We start from the raw sequence: 23,306 nt of genomic DNA, 5'->3' as shown, positions 1-23,306 counted from the left end.
AAATGGGACTTCTGAGGGGAATACAGAGCATGGTAGTCTACCTTTATTACTTGCCACAAGTTAAATTCACTCCAGTTATCTGTCTGCCATTCTTTGTAGGGACCTTTGACAGTGTAGGGGCCGGAGACCCTCATCAATAGATTGTAAGACTGTGATGGTGTGTGATAGCGGTTTATAAGCTTGTCATGTTGGCTGACTAGGCCCTCGGGAGTAATCCACACAATTGAGAGGAAGAAAGATTTTGAATTTGCTCTAAAGTTTGTCATTTTACAATGGGCTGATAAGGGCTGAGTTTAAATATTTGCTCGTGTTTATTTGAATAAAGGGGGTTGGCAGAAACTTGAATTTGGGACATTTTTCCAGATGCCCATTGATGACCTGAAAAAGGACTAATTTATTTCAATAAAAAAAAAATTCAGAGATATTATTCACTTACTCTTTGAGGCAAATAAAAACAGTATTTGAGGCAGTATAAACCAGACAAACAGCACATTTCTGATTTCCCCCCCCCCCCCCCACACTTATTGGTCTTTTGACCAATCAGATCTTTATTTTAGAGCTAATCTGATTGGTCAAAATACCGATTAGTGAAATAAAAATCAGAATTGGCCTCCTGTTTTAAAGCAAACTTTAATTAGACAATTTGAGCTAGCAAATTCTACCACTCTCGATTAGATTGCGTGTTTTGGAAGTAGGCGGTCTTTGACCTATTGCTCGCTGTACTTTGATATGTGTTCGGCTCAGCTGTGGAGTCAGTAGAGGACAACTGGGCTGTGCGGAGGATTTATGTGTTTGACAATGTGAGTTAATCTATGGAAAACTAAAACCGAAATTATAGTCTACAGAAAAACTAGACCTACACTTTCGGAGGTTCACAGACAGACGACTACATACTCAAACATTTGGTAAGTGTTTAATGAACTCTAATAACCGGGGAAACATTCGTGAATCAGACGGTTCAACTCTCGAATTTCCTTATGAAAAGCCTACACAACATGAAGTGCATGTATGGTCCATACAACACTGCTTTTCTTCAGGAGTTCATGTCGCATTGTGATGTAGAGCCTATCAATTTATTCAGTCAAAGCCGTAATTGATTTGGTAAATCTGCGTCTCGAGACGTTCCTCACTGCTCTGAAACGCTTTTCACCCAGAATCTACCACAACACGTGAAATATGCCAACCTGTTTTGACAGGATGAGGTAAAAGAGCTATGTTGTATTATTTAGGCTATAAAAAAACACACCAGTCCTTTACTATTGAAATGACAAAAGTCGCCTATAGGTATATTAGGATTTTTATTTATTTAACATGTTCAAGTTAGGGCTCCTGTCCATGATATGGCAGTGTCAAATATCCATTAAGCTCCCCTACTTCAACAGGGTAGCCTACTGCATTGCTAGGCAGGTGGACCTGCTGTTGCATGTGGAGATTTAGTCAAATTCCATGTGGATTAAATAACGGTGTGCTATCTGAGATCCTTGGAACTTCCCTACCCTTTTGAAGTTGAAATGTGTAACACGGAACCCAAACCGGCTGCGCGCGTGCGCTATCGTGCATACGTTTATTCTGTCCCCCTACACCAAACGCGATCATGACAAGCACGTTCAAATGTCAAAACAAACTCTGAACCACCAATGACAAACATTTGGGGACAGGTCGAAAAGCATTAAAACATGTATGACAATTTAGCTAGTTTCTGACACGATCTGTGTCAAATAGAAAGGAGTTCTAATTTAGCCCTTGGCATCGCAGATGTTCGTTGGCGAGCATGAGCAGTGTGGGTGCAATAATTGATTAACATGGATTTCTAAATTTATTTTGCGACGTGTCCGGTCTGGTCAGCATGTAAGGGTTTGGGTTTAGGGTAGGGATGTCCTAAGGATTCTGGATTGCACTGACCATTAAATGACCTATAATCTAAAACTGTCATAGTTCTTTAACTCCACTGAGTCAGGCTAAAAGCTTAGATCCCTGCTAAGAGTACATTTTGGTACTGATAATTTATGTATGTTCTAAAAAAAGAACATTCTATGACTGAACTTTGAACAGCTGCAGAGATCACCTTTCCTGGATAGTTGCCTGTGAGACTAAATATGGCAAAAAAAAAAAAAAATAGATTGCTATTTTGAGTCTTAGTGGCAGTATGCAACCTGACCAAATTTACACAGATCTACAGTATAACTCACATTCCTATCATTCTACTTGAAAGCAAGTCTAAGAAGCTGTAGATAAGTTATATGTGCCCTATTTCTATGTTTCCCGTTCAGGTTTTTGCTTTTGTGTCTTACTTTCGGGTTTGTACACCAGCTTCAAACAGTTGAAACAACAATAGTTTAGGTTATGGAAAATATACACTGAACAAAAATATAAACACCACATGTAAAGTATTGGTTTCATGAGCTGAAATAAATGATCCCACGATTTCCATATGCACATAAAGCTTACATCCCTGTTAGTGAACATTTATCCTTTGCCAAGATAATCCATCCACCTGACAGGTGTGGCATATCAAGAAGATGATTAAACAGCATAATCATTACACAAGTTCACCTTGTGCTGGGGACAAAAGGCCAATCTAGAATGTATAGTTTTGTCACACAACACAATGTCACACTACACTTCCTGGAAGATGAAAATGTCCCAGTTCATACATGAACTGCACTCTCACCATACATGTCACCCGTTGAGCTGTTTGGAATGCTCTGGATTGACTAGTGACGGCAACTTCGCACAGCCATTGAAGAGTGCGACAACATTCCACAGGCCACAAACAAAAGCCTGGTGAACTCTATCCGAAGGAGCTGTGTCGCACTGCATGAGGCAAATGGTGGTCATCATTTTTCTAGTATTTTTTTTGTTGTTGTTTTGTTTTTGTATCTGTGATGCATATCATATCTGTATTCCCAGTCATGTGAAATTAGGGCCTAATGTAGATTAGGGCCTAATGTATTTCAGTTGACTGTAGTGCAATTTTGAGATGAGTCTGAAATATTCTTACTATTTCTGGGTTGATTGGTTGTGTAACTATGGGGCCAAACAAACTGGATTGGCTTAAATTGACATGTAAACTATATTGAGTACTTTTGGGAAGTATTTAGACCTGATTCCATTTTTCCCACATTTTGTTACGTTACAGCCTTATTCTAAAATTGCTGAAGATTTTTATAATTTATCATTGGTGTATTGTGTGTAGATTGAATAACGCAAAAAACATTATTTTGTAATTTTTTTGTGTGCAAATGTATAAAAAATAAACCTGAAATACCTTAAGTATTCAGACCCTTTGCTATGAGACTCAATTGAGCTCTTGTGCATCCTGTGTCCATTGCTCATCCTTGAGATGTTTCTACAACTTGATTGGAGTCCACCTGTGGTAAATTCAATTAATTGGACTTGATTTGAGAAGACACACACCAGCCTATATAGAAGGTCCCACAGTTGACAGTGCATGTCGGCACAAAAACCAAGCCATGAGGTCGATGGATTTCTCCGTAGAGCTCTGAGACAACAGGATTGTGTCGAGGCACATATCTGGGGAAGGGTACCACAACATTTCTGCAGCATTGAAGGTCTCCAAGAATACAGTGGCCTCCAACATTCTCAAATGGGAAATTTTGGACTATACCTAGAGCTGGCTGTCTGGCCAAACTGAGCAATCGGGGGGAGAAGGGCCAACCAAGAACCCCATGGTCACTCTGACAGAGCTCTGGATTTCTTCTGGAGATTGAAGAACCTTCCAGGAGGGCAACCATCTCTGCAGCACTCCACCAATCGGGCCTTTATGGTAGAGTGGCCAGATGGAAGCCACACCTCAGTAAAAGGCACTTGGAGTTTGCCAATAAGCACCTAAAGGATTCTGACCATGAAAAACAAGATTCTCTGGTCTGATGAAACCAAGATTGAACTCTGGCCTGAATGCCAAGTGTCACGTCTGGAGGAAACCTGGAGCCATCCCTACGGTAAGAATGGGGGTGGCAGCATCATGCTGTAGGGATATTTTTCAGTGGCAGGGACTGGGAGACTAGTCGGGATTGAGGGAAGGGTGAACAGAGCAAAGTACAGAGATCCTTGATGAAGAACCTGCTCAGGACCTCAGACTGGATAACAGTTCACCTTCCAACATGACAATGACCCTAAGCACACAGCCCAGACAATGCAGGAGTGACTCCGGGACAAGTCTCTGAATATCCTTGAGTGGCCCAGCCAGAGCCCGGACTTGAACCCCATCAAACATCTCAGTTAAGAACAAATTCTTATTTACAATGACTGCCAAACCTGGACAACACTGGGCCAATTGTGCGCAGCCCTATGGGACTCCCAATCACGGCCGGATATGATACAGCCTGGATTTGAACCAGAGACTGTAGTGACGCCTCTTGCAATGACATGCAGTGCTGTAGACCGCTGCGCCACTCGGGAACCCACTGTGCAGTAACGCTCCCCATCCACCTTGCCAGAGCTCGAGTTGATCCGCTGAGAAGGATGGGAGAAACTCCTCAAATACAGGTATGCCAAGCTTGTAGCGTCATACCCAAGACTCGGCTGTAATTCCTGCCAAAGGTGCTTCAACAGAGTATCGAGTAAAGGGTTTGACTACTTATGTAAATTAGATTTTATTTTTTGTGTTATTAGCAAACATTTATTTTGCTTTGTCATTATTGAGGGGGGGAAAACTAATGCATTTTTAGAATAAGGCTATAACGTAACAAGGTGGAAAAAGTCTAGGTCTGAAAACTTTCCGAATGCACTGGAAGTAAGGTTATAACTTGTAGCAATAGCCAATGAAGGAGATGCCACTTTTCACCTATGTATTTTAATTGACCATTCTAAATCACTTGTTCTAACTGTGGGAAAATGTGCTTGCTTCTAGGGGGTGTAAACGTTTAAACAAAATTGGGATCGCTAATTCGGCTAGGATAACAAAATTCTCCCACAATTTAAATCCCACTGCAGTTATCATAAATCAGATTCTTTGCCATGTTAGTCTAACTAGAAGATAGACTATAAAGGCACAGGGAAAGTTGAATTTGCGAGTCAGACAAGACTACATTGAGATACAGATTACCAAGAAATGCCCACGGTTCTTTCTGCCTGTCCCCTCTCCCTCACTCCGGCTCGCCTGCTCTTTCTCTTCGCTAATGATGCAAGTGTGTGTGTTCAGTCTTCGGTCTGTTGCGTGTAGAATATCCTAGCCTTTTCATTGATTAGGCCCTGCTTTGCTGAAGTTGTGAGATATAGCATTCCATTGTGAGATACAGCTTTTGCTTACTGATAGATGGGCCTAGTGCATGGTTCTGACTGTCTACCTGGTGGCCGACCTGCCTATACTGTGCCCCTCCGCTATCTCTGTCCCTCACTAGCTCGATATGAAGGATGCAAGTGTTTGTGTTCTTGGAAGTGCAACAACTAATCAGTCCCCTCATTCCAGAAATACTTAATCTCTTAGGAGTCTTTACACACAGAAATGGAAGTCGACACTGGGAGTGAGACGTGGAACGAGCCAAATCTATTTTTGAGTCTACTCCACCACTACTTAATCGTCATTAACAGTTGGAAAAATGGCAGAGAAAGGCAAGTGATAGCAGTGACGTCTTGTATGGAAATACTTTGAGAAAGTGGTGAAATGCAAATTTGTAAGGTGGAATTGAGGTACAGTAATGGTGTGCAATGCTTAAGCATCTGAAAAATACACACTGAGACCCAAACCCTTTTTTTCTTATAGTTTTATCTGAATTTTTCCATTTGTCACGTCACTACTTTCTACAATTGTGATATGTTTCACCTAGCTAACTTAAGATGAATGCACTAATGTAAGTCGCTCTGGATCAGAGCATCTGCTAAATGACTAAAATATGTAAGTGCTGTGCCCACACATTGCACGATCTTCACGGGCGTTGAGGGACAGATCTTTTATCGGCCCAATTCGGCAGCATGCTCTGAATTTTAATTACAAAGCTGCCCAAAGTGAAGAGTTCATATGTTAAATGTCTTGTGAGTCAGAGGTTGCGGAGATGCTATTCTAGAATGAGCTGGTTTAATTGAAGTGGAGTGTCTGGTTAATTGTGTTCTCCAATGAAATGAATGAAAGGCTGTTTGTTTCTTGTGGGCTATGTCAGGGTCATAGTGCAGGAGTAATGTGGGGAAAGGGGACACTTGATCCTAAGTGTTTAATGGTGCCATTCTACAATTTATAGCACGCTTCAAATTGAAATACTTCAGACTTTATGCACCATTGGAATTTTTCCATAGTGCTGACATCATCCACATGTTCCTATCACTATTTACTGGTTTAATGTCTATGGCTAAGAGAGGTCGACAAGATGGACAGCGCTACCACTGGAAAACATTTGTCTGACAGTCTATAGACCTCCTGGACGTCAGTCAGCTCAATTAGATTTCTATTATTCACTTTCTGAATATAAACACCTGACCGTGTCCTGTCTGAATGAGGACATCCCGGAGGCTTGTTTAGTATTCCCAGAATCCCTTGAGTCTTGTTGGGTAGACTGTTTGGGGACAAGAGAATGTTATGTGGTCTCTCGCTGACTGTGGGGTGGAGCAGCTTACATTCTACTACACTATTCTTAGCCTGCCTGCTATCTAATGCTTATTTGATTCATGTCGCACCCGGAAGCAGTTAATTTGCCAAGTTAGCTGTTGCATGTAATGGGGAGCAGGCTTCTCTGCATGATTGGGCAGCTGAGTCAAGACGGGAATGACAAGGCACACTCATTTTATGCATATGCAGCATGGAAATTGCTCTGATGCGGAGGTAGCAAAAAGTACAATCATTTCACCATCAGATTCAGCCGTTATTCACATTTTTGTTATCTCTGATGGACACCTCCCCCAGTCAGTAAGACCTACCAAATGATTCCTTAGGGTTCAAATGCAATATAATTGTTATCTGTGGCACTCAATAGGAAATTCACTGGTTGGTTAAATGTCACTTCCTTTCTGTACCCTCTGTGTAACCCTCTCCAGAGAGGGAAGATCTCAATTGCTTACTCCTCGCGTCCTCTCTCTCCGAGTCTCTTTCTCAAAACCCTTTGGCGGAGAAGGTCAGAGGGGAGGGACCTCTGGTTTTCTCATCCAATGGGTTTTGATAAGACTGAGGGGACGTGAAGAATATGCAATTGAGATCTTCCCAGAGTCTGGCTTGTCTCCCCAGAGGAGAGGTCTGGGCTTGTCTTACTACCCTCCGTAGTCTGCCCTCTGTTAGTTCAAAGTTTCACTTCCCTAGTAACACTGGGAGCTGTCAGTGGTGAATTATATTCCCCAGATAGTAATCAAATCTCTCCCCAAGGAGCCATTCAGTCAAGAATTCCAGGCTTTGGGTCTGAAGTACAGGGAGGACGGGGTCAGCCTTTTGTTATGGTTTGTGTACGTTTAGGGTGGGGCATTGGACACAATGACCCAACTTGAATTCCCCTTATCTCCCAATCTCTCTTCAACTGAGCACAGTCTATAATCTCATGGAAACATCTGCCTATAACAACCTTGTCATTTGTTAGAAAAAGGTTCCTGTTGGAATTTAAACTCTGGCAGTCTGGATCAGGAAAAACCCATAAGATCACAGGAACAAGGGGTGTCAACTGCTTCGCTGAAAGGGGTATTACAGACCAAGTGATCTATTGCAGCTTTAACTTAAACACCATCAGATTATCCATGGTGGCATCTGTGTCCACTTAGAGAACAAGCTCCAGATCTCCAGAAGGGAGGTTCAGGTTGCAGCTAACTCACTTATCAGCTGTGGGAACAAATGCTCTCCATTTGTGTGTAAAGAAGGCTGGCTTCAGCACAAATGGCCGACTCCACATAACTGTCAGCCTGGCTAGTGGTTACCTAAGGATTTCAAGGAAGTTTTGATTTGGACTTTACAGTTTTCATAACTCAACAAATGTGATGATGGATAATGAGGTATAGAAGTTTAAAATGCAGTAAATCTGTAGGTTGGGGGTGATCGATGACTGTGTTGACCTTGTTCTTGCTAGAATATCCTTTTATAAACATTATTTTTCCATTCAAGTGTATTCTCTGATTTAGTTTATTTAAAATATTTTGTGAATCTGGCATTTTAATGGACTACCTTTTGAGCCCTTATTTCTTGTCTAGTCACTCATTGACCAGTAAGACTTCTGAGAGATTAGCAGTGGTGTAAATTACTACTTAAGTTGTTTTTTGGAGTATCTGTACTTTACTATTTATATTTGATAACTTTTACTTCACTACATTCCTGAAGAAAATGTTGTACTTTTTTATTCCATACATTTTCCCTGACAACCAAAAGTACTCATTACATTTTGAATGCTTAGCAGGACAGGAAAATTGTAAAATTCACACACTTATCAAGAGAACACGTGGCCATCCCTACTGCCTCTGACCTGGTTGACTCACTAAACACACATGCATCTTTGGGAAATGCTCTTTAAGTGTTGGAGTGTGAACCTGGCTATCTGTAAATTTTAAAAACAAGAAAATGGTGCCATCTCCTATGCTTAATATAAGGAATTAAGTGATTTATACATTTACTTTTGATACTTAAGTATACTTAAAGCCACATACTTTTACTCAAGTAGTATTTTACTGGCTGACTTTTACTTGAGTAAATATCTATACTTTAACTCAAGTATGACAATTTGGGTTCTTTTTCCACCACTGGAGATTGTGTGCTTGTTCAGCTGGTATAGCTCTGAGGTCATGGTTCCAGATCTGTCTGAAGTGGACTTGCTCAGTGCACTGGGGGAGGAGTTCAAAGTCTTGCCTTAGACATGAACAATCTTGGTGAAGTCCTCCACTTCAAAATCAATTGGCTGTACTTGTTCAAAGGGTATTTTTTGAAGAGGCTTGAAACTTTAGGAACCTTTAATTAATTACAGCCTTTCATTCACTGACATTATTTCTAGATGTAACACCTGTTACCTAATTTGATAGCTGGCTGTAACGCAGCATGTAAATTGATATTTCTTCGACTCATGTTTTTATAGTTCAGACACCCCAGTAGGATTGACATGTTTGCCTGTCGATAGTACTTAGCACCTCTGAACGTTGCTGGCAGTCACACTTTTCTGTTCACACAGCAAAGATTAACTAGTTAATTCCAGAGCTAACACAGGCAGCTGTTTCATGGAAACTAATCTATTGTGATCTAATTATGACTGTCAATACTGACTACAGTGGTTAGCTAACTTGAAGTATTTCGTTTTGTGCGCATTGTCAGTGCACTTAGCTAGCTACCATCTCAAAGTCTACATTGCATATAAAGTGTAACTGGCTCATGACATTTAACCGTGGATATAGAAAATGGCAGAATATATTAAAATTCAGTCACTCCTGATGGCTCCCCTACATGGGGGTTTGTTCTCTGATTGGCTCAAAGTTGAGTTATTGGCCAATGAGTATTTCGAGTCTACAAGTAGAAATGTCAGGTTCGTTGCAACCTGGTCGGCACTCAGCAGGTACTGCTTTTTTTGTTCTAGCCAGAGAAAGAACAGCCTCCCACTGTGATGAGTATCTATCATCAGTGAGGTTCTGTGTTTCATGCTTTAGAACCAATAAAATGCCTCTGCATGGTTCCCAGGCAGCATGGTGTTAATACACAACCAACTCCACAGCTGCAGGAGCACTGCTCGCTGTTAAACCAATGATCATAATGTGTTGAGCAGGGATCTTGTTTTCACCCAGCGTTCCTGTGCAACTTAATTGACAAACCTCGTGTGGCAGTGGGCTTGGCTTGGCCTCAGCAAGCCAGCCTGTCAGCTCGTAGCAATGGCCACAGATTGCACTCGGGAACAATGCCCGACACTAATCCCTGAAGAATTCCTTCCTCTCTGATCTAGCTGTGTGAAGAATGCAACTGAAAGATGGAGGCTCGCTAAGAATCACAGGAGATGAGTTCTCAGGCCCAGTCATCACTATTAATTTAATTTTGAGGGAGAGAAGCAGTGATGTGGGGAGGCTGGGCCTGGAGGTGACGCACATCATTAAGACCAAAGTACTCTGGCATGATGAGGGCCAACCTAACTGCAGGCCACTGTTTGAACTCCCTGACCTGTCAACATGTGAAGCCTATGAAAAATTATGCCTCAGCTTTTTATTCAATTAAGCCCTTGTGGATTTGAGTTGGAAACTATTATAGAAGAGGGTAGCTAGCTATGGAATTTGTGTGGATTGTGGTAGTTTGGTTACTGCAAGGCCTGTTTGACAGGATTTCACCATTACCTTCACACACTTTTCAGGTGGCAGCAGAATTTGGATGTCTCATCCCAGCTAGGACCCTGTAGCTCTCATGTCACTGGTCTGATATAAGTTCTGAGATTACAACATGAGCTATTTACACAGGCCTATGGAGCCCCATATGTCGGCGAGTGGCTGGCGCGAGCTAACGCAGACTAACCATGCAGTCATCAGTGGAATGGGAGGAATTTCTCAAATGCTGATAAGAATCCAGCTAGTTTCCCTCACTCATACATAAGCTTAGAGGAGTGCGGAATGTATGAGTTCCTTTAGCATGGTCTAGAATGTAGGCACAGAAGATGGTGTAACATGCACATTTGAATAATACAAGGTACATGTGTTCACCGGGGAAGCTGAGCAATGGGAGAAGGAGAGGTTTGAAGCTGGATGTTCATATGCAGGTACTGCAGCTCAATACTGTACTGAATCTAGATTGAGTTGACATACAACAGGACATCACAACATTGTCCATACTGCAGTGGAACGTGTGTTTTGTCCTCTTGCTGTCTTCAGCAGAGTTGCATTATTATGTGAAAGCTTATGTATTGTTGATCGTACTGCAATGAGTTGACTTGAGACTGAACCTACTTTATGTTGTCTTGGCAGGTCCTGAGGCCTGAGTGCCATGCCAGAGGAGTCCCACAGAGCTCTCCATAAGGGCCCAATGGGGGAAGGTAAGACCAGCCCTTTTAACATCTTATTGACTTTATGTAGTTAGTTGTACAGTAGGCTATATGCTGTGTGATCTGAATTCTCCGATGCACTGGTAAACAATGATCACTTGGTAGTCTACAGCTGAAAGTCCATTACTAACCTCTGACTTGATTTTTGCAGTGATATTTGTTTGGCATCCTACAGTCACATCAGCAAGCTAATGTGACAGTGATGGGTTATTCTAATCCAAATGTACAGGTTATTTGCCTTCAGCCAGAGTCCTGCATTGGTGAGTGGAAAAGGGCTGGCAACTGCAGAATAAAGAACATCTGGAAAAGCAGAGCTCAGAAACTCATGAATTCCCTGCCCACAGTCGGTCAGAGCTGGCCTGGCAGAAAAACTTTGATTTTGGAGCTAGACTGCCCCTTCTGCATTGCTCAGACCCTTTAATGTGCAAACAACAAACAAGGATCAGGATGGGTCTGAATCTAAAACCGTTCCTATGCTTTACCTGGCCAGTGTAACTGACCTGCAGTGTGTGTGGGTGGGGGTTTGCTTCCTTAAATTATACTGAACAAAATATAACATCTAAATGTAAAGTGTTGGTTTCATGAGCTGAAATAAAAGATCCCAGAAATGTTCTATATGCACAAAAAGCTTGTTTCTCTCAAATGTTGTGCACAAATTTGTTTACATCCCTGGTAGGGAGGTAATCCATCCACCTGACAGGTGTGGCATATCAAAAAGTTGATTAAACAGCATTCTCATTACACAGGTGCACCTTGTGCTGGGGACAATTAAAAGGCCACTAAAATGTGCAGTTTTGTTACACAACACTGCCACAGATGTCTGAGGTTTTGAGGGAGTGTGTAATTGGCATGCTGACTTCAGGAATGTTCAACAGGACTGTTGCCAGATAATTATGTTAATTTCTCTACCGTAAGCTGCCTCCAACATCGTTTCAGAGAATTTAGCAGCATGTCCAACCGGCCTCACAACCTCAGACCACAGGACCACAGGACCTCGACATCCGGCCTTTTCACCTGCGGGATCGTCTGAAGAGGGGAGGGGGTTTGCTGAGTTTTTCTGTTAGTAATAAAGCACTTTTGTGGGGAGGAACTCTCTGATTGGTTGGACCTGGCTCCCCAGTGGCTCCCCTGCCCAGTCATGTAAAATCCATAGATTTGAAGCCTAATGAATTTATTTCAATTGTCTAACTTCCTGTAACTCGGTAAAATCTTTGAACATGTTGCGTTTTTATGTTTTTGTTAAGTATGCATTTCTTTGCAAATAATATTTAATAAGAACTCTACACAGTGCTCCTTTGTGCCTGTGTCCACATTGTGTTCCCCCCCCCCCAAACCTCTTCTCCACTGAACACATTTGGCGCTGAGCTTCCACTCTGGCTGAAGAATGCCAATGTGTCAATGGCTCCGTTTTTCCTCTCCATCCGTTCTTTAGAGGCCAGTGGCTTGGAGGGGGGACGTGTGCCTCCCTCATGAGTTGTCTCGTTTTCTCAGACTGTATAGTTCAGTCTGTATTCAGGTGCCTTTAGCAATTGAAGCCTCAAACAAATCTCCCAACTGTTTTCACCCTCAAATTGTAGTTAAACAAATGTTGTGGCTTAGTTCAAATAACGCGTGAACCCAGAGGAGTTAAAGAAGCATGTTGTCAATTTGTGTCCTATGGCTGGATGAATGTTAACGGCCAGCTGGGAATGTTGTCTTTTTGAGGTAATGATTGGTTGACGTGAAGAACCAAGAGGAATGTGTGAAAGGAAGACCCCGCTCTGTGTGAAAGTAAACAACTATGACGTTGTCGTGACTTTCCAGCTCCAATGCATATCTGGGGTTAAAAGACCCAAAAGTTTATGAAGTGACCACTCGGTTGACAAAAGCCAGGGGATTTGTTTTACTGCCAACAGCGTTACAATAACATGGGACAAGTCTTGTCTACCTATGGCTGTCATGAAGTCAAGTAGTCTGGCACTGCGCCAAGATGGTTTTATTTCATTTGATGTATCAGTTGAAATTCTTTTTTTTTTATAAAGACGTGTACAAAAATTATTCAAAAATAAGCAGGCTGTGATAGCAGTTTTTTTTTTATAAATGTTGCATTATCCCATTTTAGGAGACCATTCATGCAAACTCTTCTAAAAATATATATATTAAACTTAGCTTTCCTACAGCATGGACATTGACTAATGTACAGCTGTGTGAAGCTGTTGATGAAACGTGGCTGAACCCAGTACCAACAAACCTCAGGACCAGGGTGCCAAAGATCAGAGCTACCCCTGACCTACTTGGTAGAGTGTGCTGAAATTGGAAAGTAGCTGTGCTTGCGGAATGTATGGTGCTGTAAAGGGGTTGTACTAATTTGAGGGATCCACCCAGTCCCAGCAGCAGCTGTTCCAGCCAAGTCTGGAGCCCCATGCCAATACTATGGTGATCGCCCCTACTGCATGGCTAGATCTGGCATTTCTGGGTTAAAAATGTGATGGTGTGTTAGAAATGCCAGGGATGATTTTTGGTCTGAGTTTGCCCCTGCCAAGCAGGAATGACTGATCCTCTAAGTGCTGCTTGTTTAACTGAACCTCCAGACCTTTACTTTCACCCCTCATTCTGCTCCTCTATCAGTCATAGGCTGGTTGGCTGCACCAGCTCCAGTCACATGCACTCTAGGTGCATGTGGAGACTGCTTAGTAAGGATTTTAATGCTCTTGTCATTTAGATCCATTGACTGCAACGCTGATCAGTATGTACCGTAAAACATTAATAGCCCGGGCGTTTCTTTGCTTATCACTGAACACAACAGGCACTTTTTATAGACTGCCTTCTATTTGAGCCAGGTGTCTTTCTTAATGCACACAGCTTTTGCTCATTTGCATAGTTAATTGTTTAATTCAAGCATTCACTTCTAGCATTTTAATACTTTTAATTTCCTGCACTGTCATGTTTATTTTGTCTTTAGTATGCCTCCTATTTAAACAATTTCTTTTTTATCCTTGACAGAATTATTTTCCTTACTCATTTTTGGCAGTTCCTATTTTCACGACTAAAGGTCTGTACTCCTGAAGTTGTTGCCTGTTTATGTTTGCCAGTTAGCTAGCAGTTCTCAGCTGTTGGCAGCCAATCACTAGCAGTTTCTTACTACCAATTTTTTTTTTAAATTTAAAAAAAGATATGATATTGGTCTATACTGGATTATTTCATGTAACACATTAAACCTCAAACAATTTTGGCCCGATGTTTATTTGAAACAGGTGTTTTATTTGCTAAAATGTCGTTGCCTGACTATTAAAAGGGAACAGCTGCTATTTGAGCCTCTGCGTTTAGGCATTATAATTGAAGTTTTACGGTATGTGTTAACTTCTATCGTTGGCTGAAGAACTTAGTGTTTTGGGACCGGGGAGAGCAAAATGTAGGATAGTCACTTGACTTGTCTTCAACATTTTCAGAAAACCTACTATTCCTACTACTCTTTTGTTGCCAATGCCTTTATACATTCAGCCTTATACTGCATTGCTCAGTACCCTGCCTCCCACTCCCCACAGTCACATAGAACTGTATCAATAGCTAGGTTAAAGAATCCGCATAACAATATGCTCATTTTCCCACCAGAGATGTTTTCGTCAAACTGACTTATTGCGGATAAAAGTTGGTGCGTGATGACGTAGTGCACATAAAAATAACTTTGACATTTTATTTCCATATGCCAAATAAGTTAAGAGTTGAAAATGTGATTGAAACCCAAACGCACCAGTTTGTGACAACTGTTGCATCTATATGGCAAATGTGCCCACTCTAGTCTTGGCATGTGCGCTCTAGCCAACAGCTCGCAGATAGTGTGGGTAGGCTAATGATGATGAGATTATTATGGATAAGTGCGAGAATTCTTCTTTTGTCAAACGGCAGCCAAGCATCAATCATGTCACTAGAATAAACCCTCAATATTTTTTGGAAAGAATGACCCTCGGCACCCTGTCAAGTTCACATTAAATTAATGAATCTGTGGCTTAATAAACTGCATGCAGTCGTAATGGGAGGACCAGACAACATATCGTTGCGTGACTCAAAGTTTACTTCCATATGATTTATTTATATAATGCATTTCCACTGCCATTTCTCGCATAATTAATTTTACCAACCCACAGATCCCACCACGTCGAACGAACAAATTGTGTCAACATTTTATTAAATTGTACTGGAATTTCCTGTTTCCATCAGCCTGGTTGCCATTTTTTTTTTTTTTATGCGTCATTTCATCAGCATGAAATGGTTGAATGGAAACCTGGTTAGTGTGAATGATTTTACTGTCTCTTACAATGACATTCCTCCCAGAACTCTTCCAGTGGATTACACACATTAGTCAGACTTTCTGCTGAGTCTGATTCCCAGATCTGGGGAGGATCCACTTATTGTGCTACCTGTCTAAAAGTAGCTCATGATAATCGCCTTCCATTTAGAAACCCCCACATTAGTTTCCTCGGAAACAATGCTGCTTGTTTTTTTTTTTTTTATGTTTCCCGTGTCAGTGATCCTCAGTTAAGATACTCCATCCTGGATGGACTCTGGAAGTCCCCAGACTCACCACCACCTCACTGCCCAGCTGTCCCCCAGTTTTGCCCTCCCTCCTCAGTGGGACTCACTCTGCTGTGAAGTGCTAACGGGGCCCTTGGCCTATCTGTGGACACACAGCCTGGTGGTAAAGTTTACAATGTGCTTGGACCGCTGTCAGATGGCGTGTTGTCCAGAGGAAATGGACCTTTTGAAGAGGCTCTTTGGGCGGTGTGTTGCATGGAGACTTAAGTGGATCATCACATGCCTGTGCACTGAGGTCAATTGGCACTGCTGGATCCTTCAGCACTCAAATGTTGCTTTGTGGAAACTTACAGGATTAAATCAGGGTCTTTTGAAAAGATAAGCATCTTAAAGACTAACTCATTTTCTCTCTTGTTCAACCACTTTCTTCCTCTCATTAGTATTGGAATGATGGTACAATGGGTTGTATGTGCAGATAGATGTTTCCCTTCCCTTAGTTTTTAATCACTAAGTTTTTTTTCCCTTATAAAACAATTGTTGATCAGGTCTCTAAAACTAAATGGGGTGAATTAGGAATTCCTTTTCAGAAACAAGGTAACGGAAATGGCAGAATGCACATTAAGCAAGTGCACAGCTGAACTTATGATTAAGAACCCGTCTATACAGTATATTCAACAATCACATTGTCATTATGGCAACTAAGCTGTGTCTATTTAGAAAAAAGTCAACCACAAACAGTTTCCCTTGTAAGCACAGGACATTTAGCTAGATCTTGATGTATCTTGTGGAATGCAGGTTTAGGTTGTGTGCTCAGCCTCATTCACTGCTGCCATTCAGGTTTATTTACTGGCCTCTCAGCTAATCATTAACATTTCTTTGACAGTTTTGAACATTGAAGGCAAAGTGTAAATAAAACAAACGGGCTAGAAGTGAGATTCTTGTAATACCATAATCAGTGTTTTGTCGCTAGCGACGATTCATGGCTGAGAAGCTGGTTTTCCTGACCTTGTGACAAGGGGCAATGGTTGTTTGTAAGGTGCATGATAATGTAGTCTCTGACTAATTGTTAGTGTCAGCCTCTGCCTCCTGAGGAGCAGTCTTTCCCAAGGGGATGAACTCCAGACTACACCCTCTGTTCCTTTTATATTTTATCTTAAGGGGAAAGAATGGAGGGGATGTTGGGAAGAGGAAGCTCTCATTTGAGATGTAGAGCAAAGTGCAAGTCCTGGCTTTCCCCAACGGCATGACGCCAAGCCTTTGGCTCAAAGCATAAGTTAACTTATTAAGGGGCGCCTTCGCATCCACAGGAGTTTGATGCAAGTGAAGGATATATCCAAAAAGTACTAATCATCCAATTAGAGAGGTGTATTTTCCAGCTTGTGTGCCTTTTTTAATATATATATTTTTTAAAGAAAAAGTCAGCTTTATGGCTAGAAGGAATATTTAGGTTTGCGGAGGCACAGTCGAGACATACAGAAACCAGGAATGCCCTGGTAGCAGTTAATCAGGAAAGTTAATAGTGTGCTCATAAAAAGGTGACAATTTCTCAAGTATTCCTACGGGTTGCTTTCAAAATGATATTTTGATTATACCTATTCTTATGAATCAAGGCAAGACAAAGGGAATACAATTGTCTAATTCTTGGGATTTTACGATAAAAGGCAAAATACCTTTTTTGCAACTATAGGAGGGAGAGGAATTTGCATGCTGGATGTTAGACAGGTAGTCTTGTTTCTCTGGGCTAGTTCCTGATTTGGTTAGAAACATTCAAGGATCATTTAAAGGATGAAAACCGGTCACTTTTTAATGGAGAGGGTTTCATATCAAACAGATGAGGATTATGATGTGAATACCAAGTACCCTTGATACCTTTTGTTCATAAGGAAATGTCTGAGGGTATAAGCTGCAGCAGGAGGAGTCACAGGTGCCTGTTATGCATCTTATTTTGGCATTTTAATGTGTCCTATCAGACAAACAAAAAAAATGATATACACTGCTCAAAATAAAGGGAACACTTAAACAACACAATGTAATTCCAAGTCAATCACACTTCTGTGAAATCAAACTGTCCACTTAGGAAGCAACACTGATTGACAAATTTCACATGCTGTTGTGCAAATGGAATAGACAACAGGTGGAAATTATAGGCAATTAGCAAGACACCCCCAATAAAGGAGTGGTTCTGCAGGTGGTGACCACAGACCACTTCTCAGTTCCTATGCTTCCTGGCTGATGTTTTGGTCACTTTTGAATGCTGGCGGTGCTTTCACTCTAGTGGTAGCATGAGACGGAGTCTACAACCCACACAAGTGGCTCAGGTAGTGCAGCTCATCCAGGATGGCACATCAATGCGAGCTGTGGCAAGAAGGTTTGCTGTGTCTGTCAGCGTAGTGTCCAGAGCATGGAGGTGCTACCAGGTGACAGGCCAGTACATCAGGAGACGTGGAGGAGGCCGTAGGAGGCAACAACCCAGCAGCAGGACCGCTACCTCCGCCTTTGTGCAAGGAGGAGCACTGCCAGAGCCCTGCAAAATGACCTCCAGCAGGCCACAAATGTGCATGTGTCTGCTCAAACGGTCAGAAACAGACTCCATGGGGGTGGTATGAGGGCCCGACGTCCACATGTGGGGGTTGTGCTTACAGCCCAACACCGTGCAGGATGTTTGGCATTTGCCAGAAAACACCAAGATTGGCAAATTCGCCACTGGCGCCCTGTGCTCTTCACAGATGAAAGCAGGTTCACACTGAGCACGTGACAGTCTGGAGACGCCGTGGAGAACGTTCTGCTGCCTGCAACATCCTCCAGCATGACCGGTTTGGCGGTGGGTCAGTCATGGTGTGGGGTGGCATTTCTTTGGGGGGCCGCACAGCTCTCCATGTGCTCGCCAGAGGTAGCCTGACTGTCATTAGGTATCGAGATGAGATCCTCAGACCCCTTGTGAGACCATATGCTGGTGCGGTTGGCCCTGGGTTCCTCCTAATGCAAGACAATGCTAGACCTCATGTGGCTGGAGTGTGTCAGCAGTTCCTGCAAGAGGAAGGCATTGATGCTATGGACTGGCCCGCCCGTTCCCCAGACCTGAATCCAATTGAGCACATCTGGGACATCATGTCTCACTCCATCCACCAACGCCACGTTGCACCACAGACTGTCCAGGAGTTGGCGGATGTTTTAGTCCAGGTCTGGGAGGAGATCCCTCAGGAGACCATCCACCACGTCATCAGGAGCATGCCCAGGCATTGTAGGGAGGTCATACAGGCACGTGGAGGCCACACACTACTGAGCCTCATTTTGACTTGTTTTAAGGACATTACATCAAAGTTGGATCAGCCTGTAGTGTGGTTTTCCACTTTAATTTTGAGTGTGACTCCAAATCCAGACCTCCTCCATGGGTTGATGCATTTGATTTCCATTGATAATTTTTGTGATTTTGTTGTCAGCACATTCAACTATGTCAAGAAAAAAGTATTTAATAAGAATATTTCTTTCATTCAGATCTAGGATGTGTTATTTTAGTGTTCCCTTTATTTTTTTGAGCAGTGTATATCATTGAGTTAATAAAGCCGCATACAAACATGGTCTCTTAAAAAAAAAAAAAACATTGCCTTGCGTAAGGTGGATCCAAAATGCATGTGTTTCAGCCTAGCTCAGTGCTTTCTATGGTGGGGCAAGCCAGCAGAAAATACGGAGTGTTGTGCCGTGATTGGCTCAGTGTTCTGTCACTCATGGGGACACTACGTCACCGCCAAGTCTAAGGATAGAGCTCAAAATCTAGTGTCTTGGGTGCTGCATAGAGTTACATTAAAAGTGCCCATCCAAGAAGGCTAAAAGTCATTGGCAACAGATAAAATTACTCCAAATCATGTTATCTACAGTAGCTTTGATTGGACTGATCATGCCAACATCATACTTTCAATCTTAGCTAGCAAGCTATACAAGCAGTCATCACAAATCACATTGACAATCTACTGGCAAATCCTTTTCAATCCTTGTCCTATGAAGAGAAATTATGGATAAAACGTATCGGTGCTCATTGGACAAAAACATTACATAAGTCTGAAATCAAGTTTAACAATGGGTGGTTTTTAAGGAATCCGTGGCGAACTGCAAGCATTGCAAAGCAATCACATGCCTGCTATTAAGTGGAGTGGGTGTGTCCTCTGGGTTTAAATGTCTCTTTTCCAAGCTTAAAAGGATAACCATTCACATGCAACACCATGGGCCAAAAAAAGGTTGAATACACTGGCCATGCTGTCAATCCAGCATGACTTCTGCTGTGTTCAAGACGACTGGAAACTCTGAGGGGGGGGGGACTAGCTTTGACTGGGAAAATATGTTTTGAACGGTTATCCGACTCTGAATTCTAAGTCTGGAACTCTTACCTCTTTTTTTAGAGTTCTGACCTGAAGATCACGATTCAACCTTGTTTTTTCCATAGTTCCCAGTTGTGAGTTCCCAGTTGTGAGTCACCATAAATCCAGAGAATGCCAGACTGATGACACAGTTTGACACAATTTTCCCACAAGAAGGACTGCTGCGCCACCTTCCTATTCAAGTGAGCACAGCACATAAGTGAATCAAAAAATGTATTGTATGCTACTGCATAAATATAATATGCCAGGGAGATATTGTTTACTGTAGTTAAGAAAGTAATAGTAAGTGTATGTTGTGTAGTAAGCTGTTAGTAGCCCATGTGCCTCATCCTAATAATTTGGTCCCGTTCCCCCTCATAATTTAGCCTACTGTTCTGACTTGGTAGGGCACAGCCTAGCCTGTTTTAGGGAAATGTAATCATTGACTATTGTAAGAGCTTTCATTGTGTGCTTATATGCCCGCTTTATTTATCCTACGGTTCTGACTTGGTGTACAGAGAGAACTCTGTAAGAACGGCCCATGTTCTGAATTCTGTTGCGGTACATTTCAAAAGTGCTTAACATAGTTATATTGTCTATGTTCATCCTAGGTCGTTCTTAATTTGAAATTACGGATATTTTATCCACTCGTCGTCCCCTTATGCCATAGTTTGTACCTCTCAATTGTCAGTAGAATCCACATTTTATTTAAGCAAGTCAGTCATATCAGCAATGTATATTTTATTTTTTTAGCCAGTAAATGAGGTTGAATTAACTGTTTTGCTGCCAGCAAGGCTCTGCTGATAGTCAAGCCTAGCAGTGGTAAGGACTCACTCAATGGTGCTGGAAAGGAAGCTCTGCTGTTGGGACAGCTTTATTTAGGCCCTAACAGTTTGTGGGCACCATTTGTCATTGTTATAGTGCAATTAATGTGTTGTGTAGTGACTTTGCTGGCATGCATCTAAAAAAAATCGGAGTTTCTTAAACTCTACTGTGGGTTCGTAGATTGTAGTTGAGAAGGTTTATACGTACAGTACATCCCAAGGGAAGGATTTCTCAGACCCAAGAGAATATCTGGAATTTTTCACCTTCGTCATAGTGAGCACCCGGGTGGTGAAGACCATGTTCATCACTGCACTCTTGTTAAAGGTATGGGTGAGATTGAAGAAAACTTATTTTCTTACTGGAGTATTTATTCCAAGGTGTAGTTTTCATGTATGGTATTACCAACCTTTCAACACATTTGATTTGTTGCTGGATTTTCAACATCTCTATGGATGGATTTAGATCCTTTGCTGTTATGTTTTACTATTATTTTCAACTTGGTTTGGATTCCTTAGCTCATGTAGTCAGTTCCTCCTATTGAAATCAGGATGTGTTGCGTTAGACAGAACCTGTTAAGCACTGAGTCTGTCCATAGCAACTGCTTTGACTGGGCCATAAATATTTCCTAGGACAAAAACAACAACCCTTTGTCCAGTGTCAAATTTACATATGAACATGGAAGCCAGGGCAGGTTGGTTTGCATACCCCCCCACCTGAACATGTCAATCTCGCAACATCTCTCAATGCTTTGCAACTGACAAGTTACACAATTCTGTGGCTTGCTAATCATATTCTGTCTTATGAAGGAAAGTTGATGTTGGAAAAAGGATATAGCTTCCTGATGAAGAGATGTATCATAGAGAACACGAGACAATGGTGGGGAAATGCGAAAGATTATTTGTCTTTGATTTGCCACTCATTGACCACACAAATGTCATGTTGTCAGGAAAAGGTCCAGTTGGGGATGTCTTCACAATATTGTTTTGATCACATGGACTGGGAAATGTTCCAGGTCGCCTGAGAATAGTATTGACGTATACACTGACTTGGTGACTGGGTTCATCAGGATGTTCCCACTGTTATGATTTCAGAACTTATCCAAACCAAAAGCGGTCGATAGATGTGAGCTTTTGTGCAAAACAAAGTGGGAACCACCACATTTAACCATGGCAAGGTGACTGGGAACATGGATGTGTACAAACAGACCAGCTATGACCTATAAGGCAATGGTGGAAAAATGACAGTACAGGGACAAGGATTTGAGAGGTATGTGTCAAGGACTCCCAGACAATCACTGATTACTAAGGGAAAGCCAGTCATGTCGTGAACACAGACTCCTCGCTCCCGGACGAGCTAAACACCTTCGACCACTTAGAGGAAAATTACATTGAGCTGCTGACGCAGGCCCCCGCCACTCACGAGGACTGTGTACTCCCTGGTTCTCCGTGGCCAACAAGTCATTTAAGTGAGTTAACCCTCGCAAGGCTGCCGGCCCAGACGGCATACCAACCCGCGTCCTAGGAGCATGTGCAGACCAGCGGGGTGGAGTGTTTTTTTTAAATTTATTTATTTTATTTTTTTTAAATATTTTTTACGGATATATTCAATGTCTCCATATGTCTGGCCTCACTTCAAGATGTCCACCATTGTTCCTGTACCCAAGAAAGTAATTTAGTTCAGTTACCTTGGCTATTGCCCCATAGCACTCACTTCTGTCATCATGCTGTGCTTTGAGAGGATAGTGAAGGACAATATCACATCCACCTTACCTGACACCATAGACTACTACAATTCACATACTGCCTTCACAGATGACTCAATCGCCATTGCACTGCACACCGCTCTATCCCACCTGGACAAGAGAAATACCTATGTAAGAATGCTGTTCATGGATTACAACTCAGCCTTCAACACCATAGTGCCCTCCGAGCTCACCACTAAGCTCAGGGACCTGGGTGTGAACCCCTCCCTGTGCAACTGGGTCCTGGACTTCCTGACGGGCCAACCCCAAGTGGTGAATGTAGGCAGCAATTCCTCCACCATGCTGATCCCCAACATGGTGGCTCCACGGGTGAATGCTCAGCCCCCTCCTGTACTCCCTGTTCACCCATGAATGTGTGGCCACACACGTCTCAAACTCAATCATCTAGTTGCTGAATATACAAGGGGTAGGCCTGATTACCAACAATGACAAGACTGCCTACAGGGAGGAGGTGAGAGCCCTGGTGGAGTGGCGCCAGAAAAACCTCTCCCTCAACGTCAACAAAACACAGGAGCTGATCGTAGACTACAGTAGAGAGCACACGTCCACATCGTCGGGGCTGCAGTGGGTGTGTCAAAAGCTTCAAGTTCCTCTGCATGCAAATCACTGACTACCTGAAATGGTCCCGTCACACAGATTGTGGTGAAGGCTCAAGAGCACCACCTCTTCAACCTCAGGAGGCTGAAAAGGTTTGGCTTGGCCCCTAAGACCCTCACAAACTTCTACAGATGCGTCCACTGAGAGCATCCTGTTTGGGCTGTATTACTGCCTGGTACGTCTGCAACCACAGGGCTCTCTGGTGGTGCAGTCAGCCTAACGCATCACCGGGGGCACACTACCTGCCTTCTAAGGACATCTACCCAACCCAGTGTTACAGGAAGGCTACGATGATCAAGTACCTCAGCCATCCGAGCCGCGACCTGTTGATCAAAG

General features: G+C 42.5%; 1 protein-coding gene across 6 annotated transcripts in view; it reads left to right on the top strand.

Moving 5' to 3' along the window:
- The first annotated feature begins 594 nt into the window (after window positions 1-594).
- The window catches only part of LOC110497976 (pleckstrin homology domain-containing family G member 3), a 60,464-nt gene continuing 37,752 nt past the window's right edge, over window positions 595-23,306 (top strand). For 3 of the 6 annotated variants that reach the window (XM_036954922.1, XM_036954923.1, XM_036954921.1), the window contains exons 1-2: window positions 598-905; window positions 10,846-10,913. In XM_036954922.1, the coding sequence (XP_036810817.1) occupies window positions 10,865-10,913 (49 nt within the window). In that variant the 5' untranslated portion in view covers window positions 598-905; window positions 10,846-10,864. Of the gene's footprint in view, window positions 906-10,845; window positions 10,914-23,306 lie in introns of all 6 variants that reach the window. The other 3 variants (XM_021574472.2, XM_021574471.2, XM_036954924.1) reach the window with 2 other exon arrangements.

The sequence above is a fragment of the Oncorhynchus mykiss genome, chromosome 19 (genome assembly GCF_013265735.2).
Source record: "Oncorhynchus mykiss isolate Arlee chromosome 19, USDA_OmykA_1.1, whole genome shotgun sequence".
Classification (NCBI taxonomy): Eukaryota; Metazoa; Chordata; class Actinopteri; order Salmoniformes; family Salmonidae; genus Oncorhynchus; species Oncorhynchus mykiss.
Note: the sequence above shows the minus strand (reverse complement) of the source record. Positions and strands in the feature narration are given on the sequence as shown.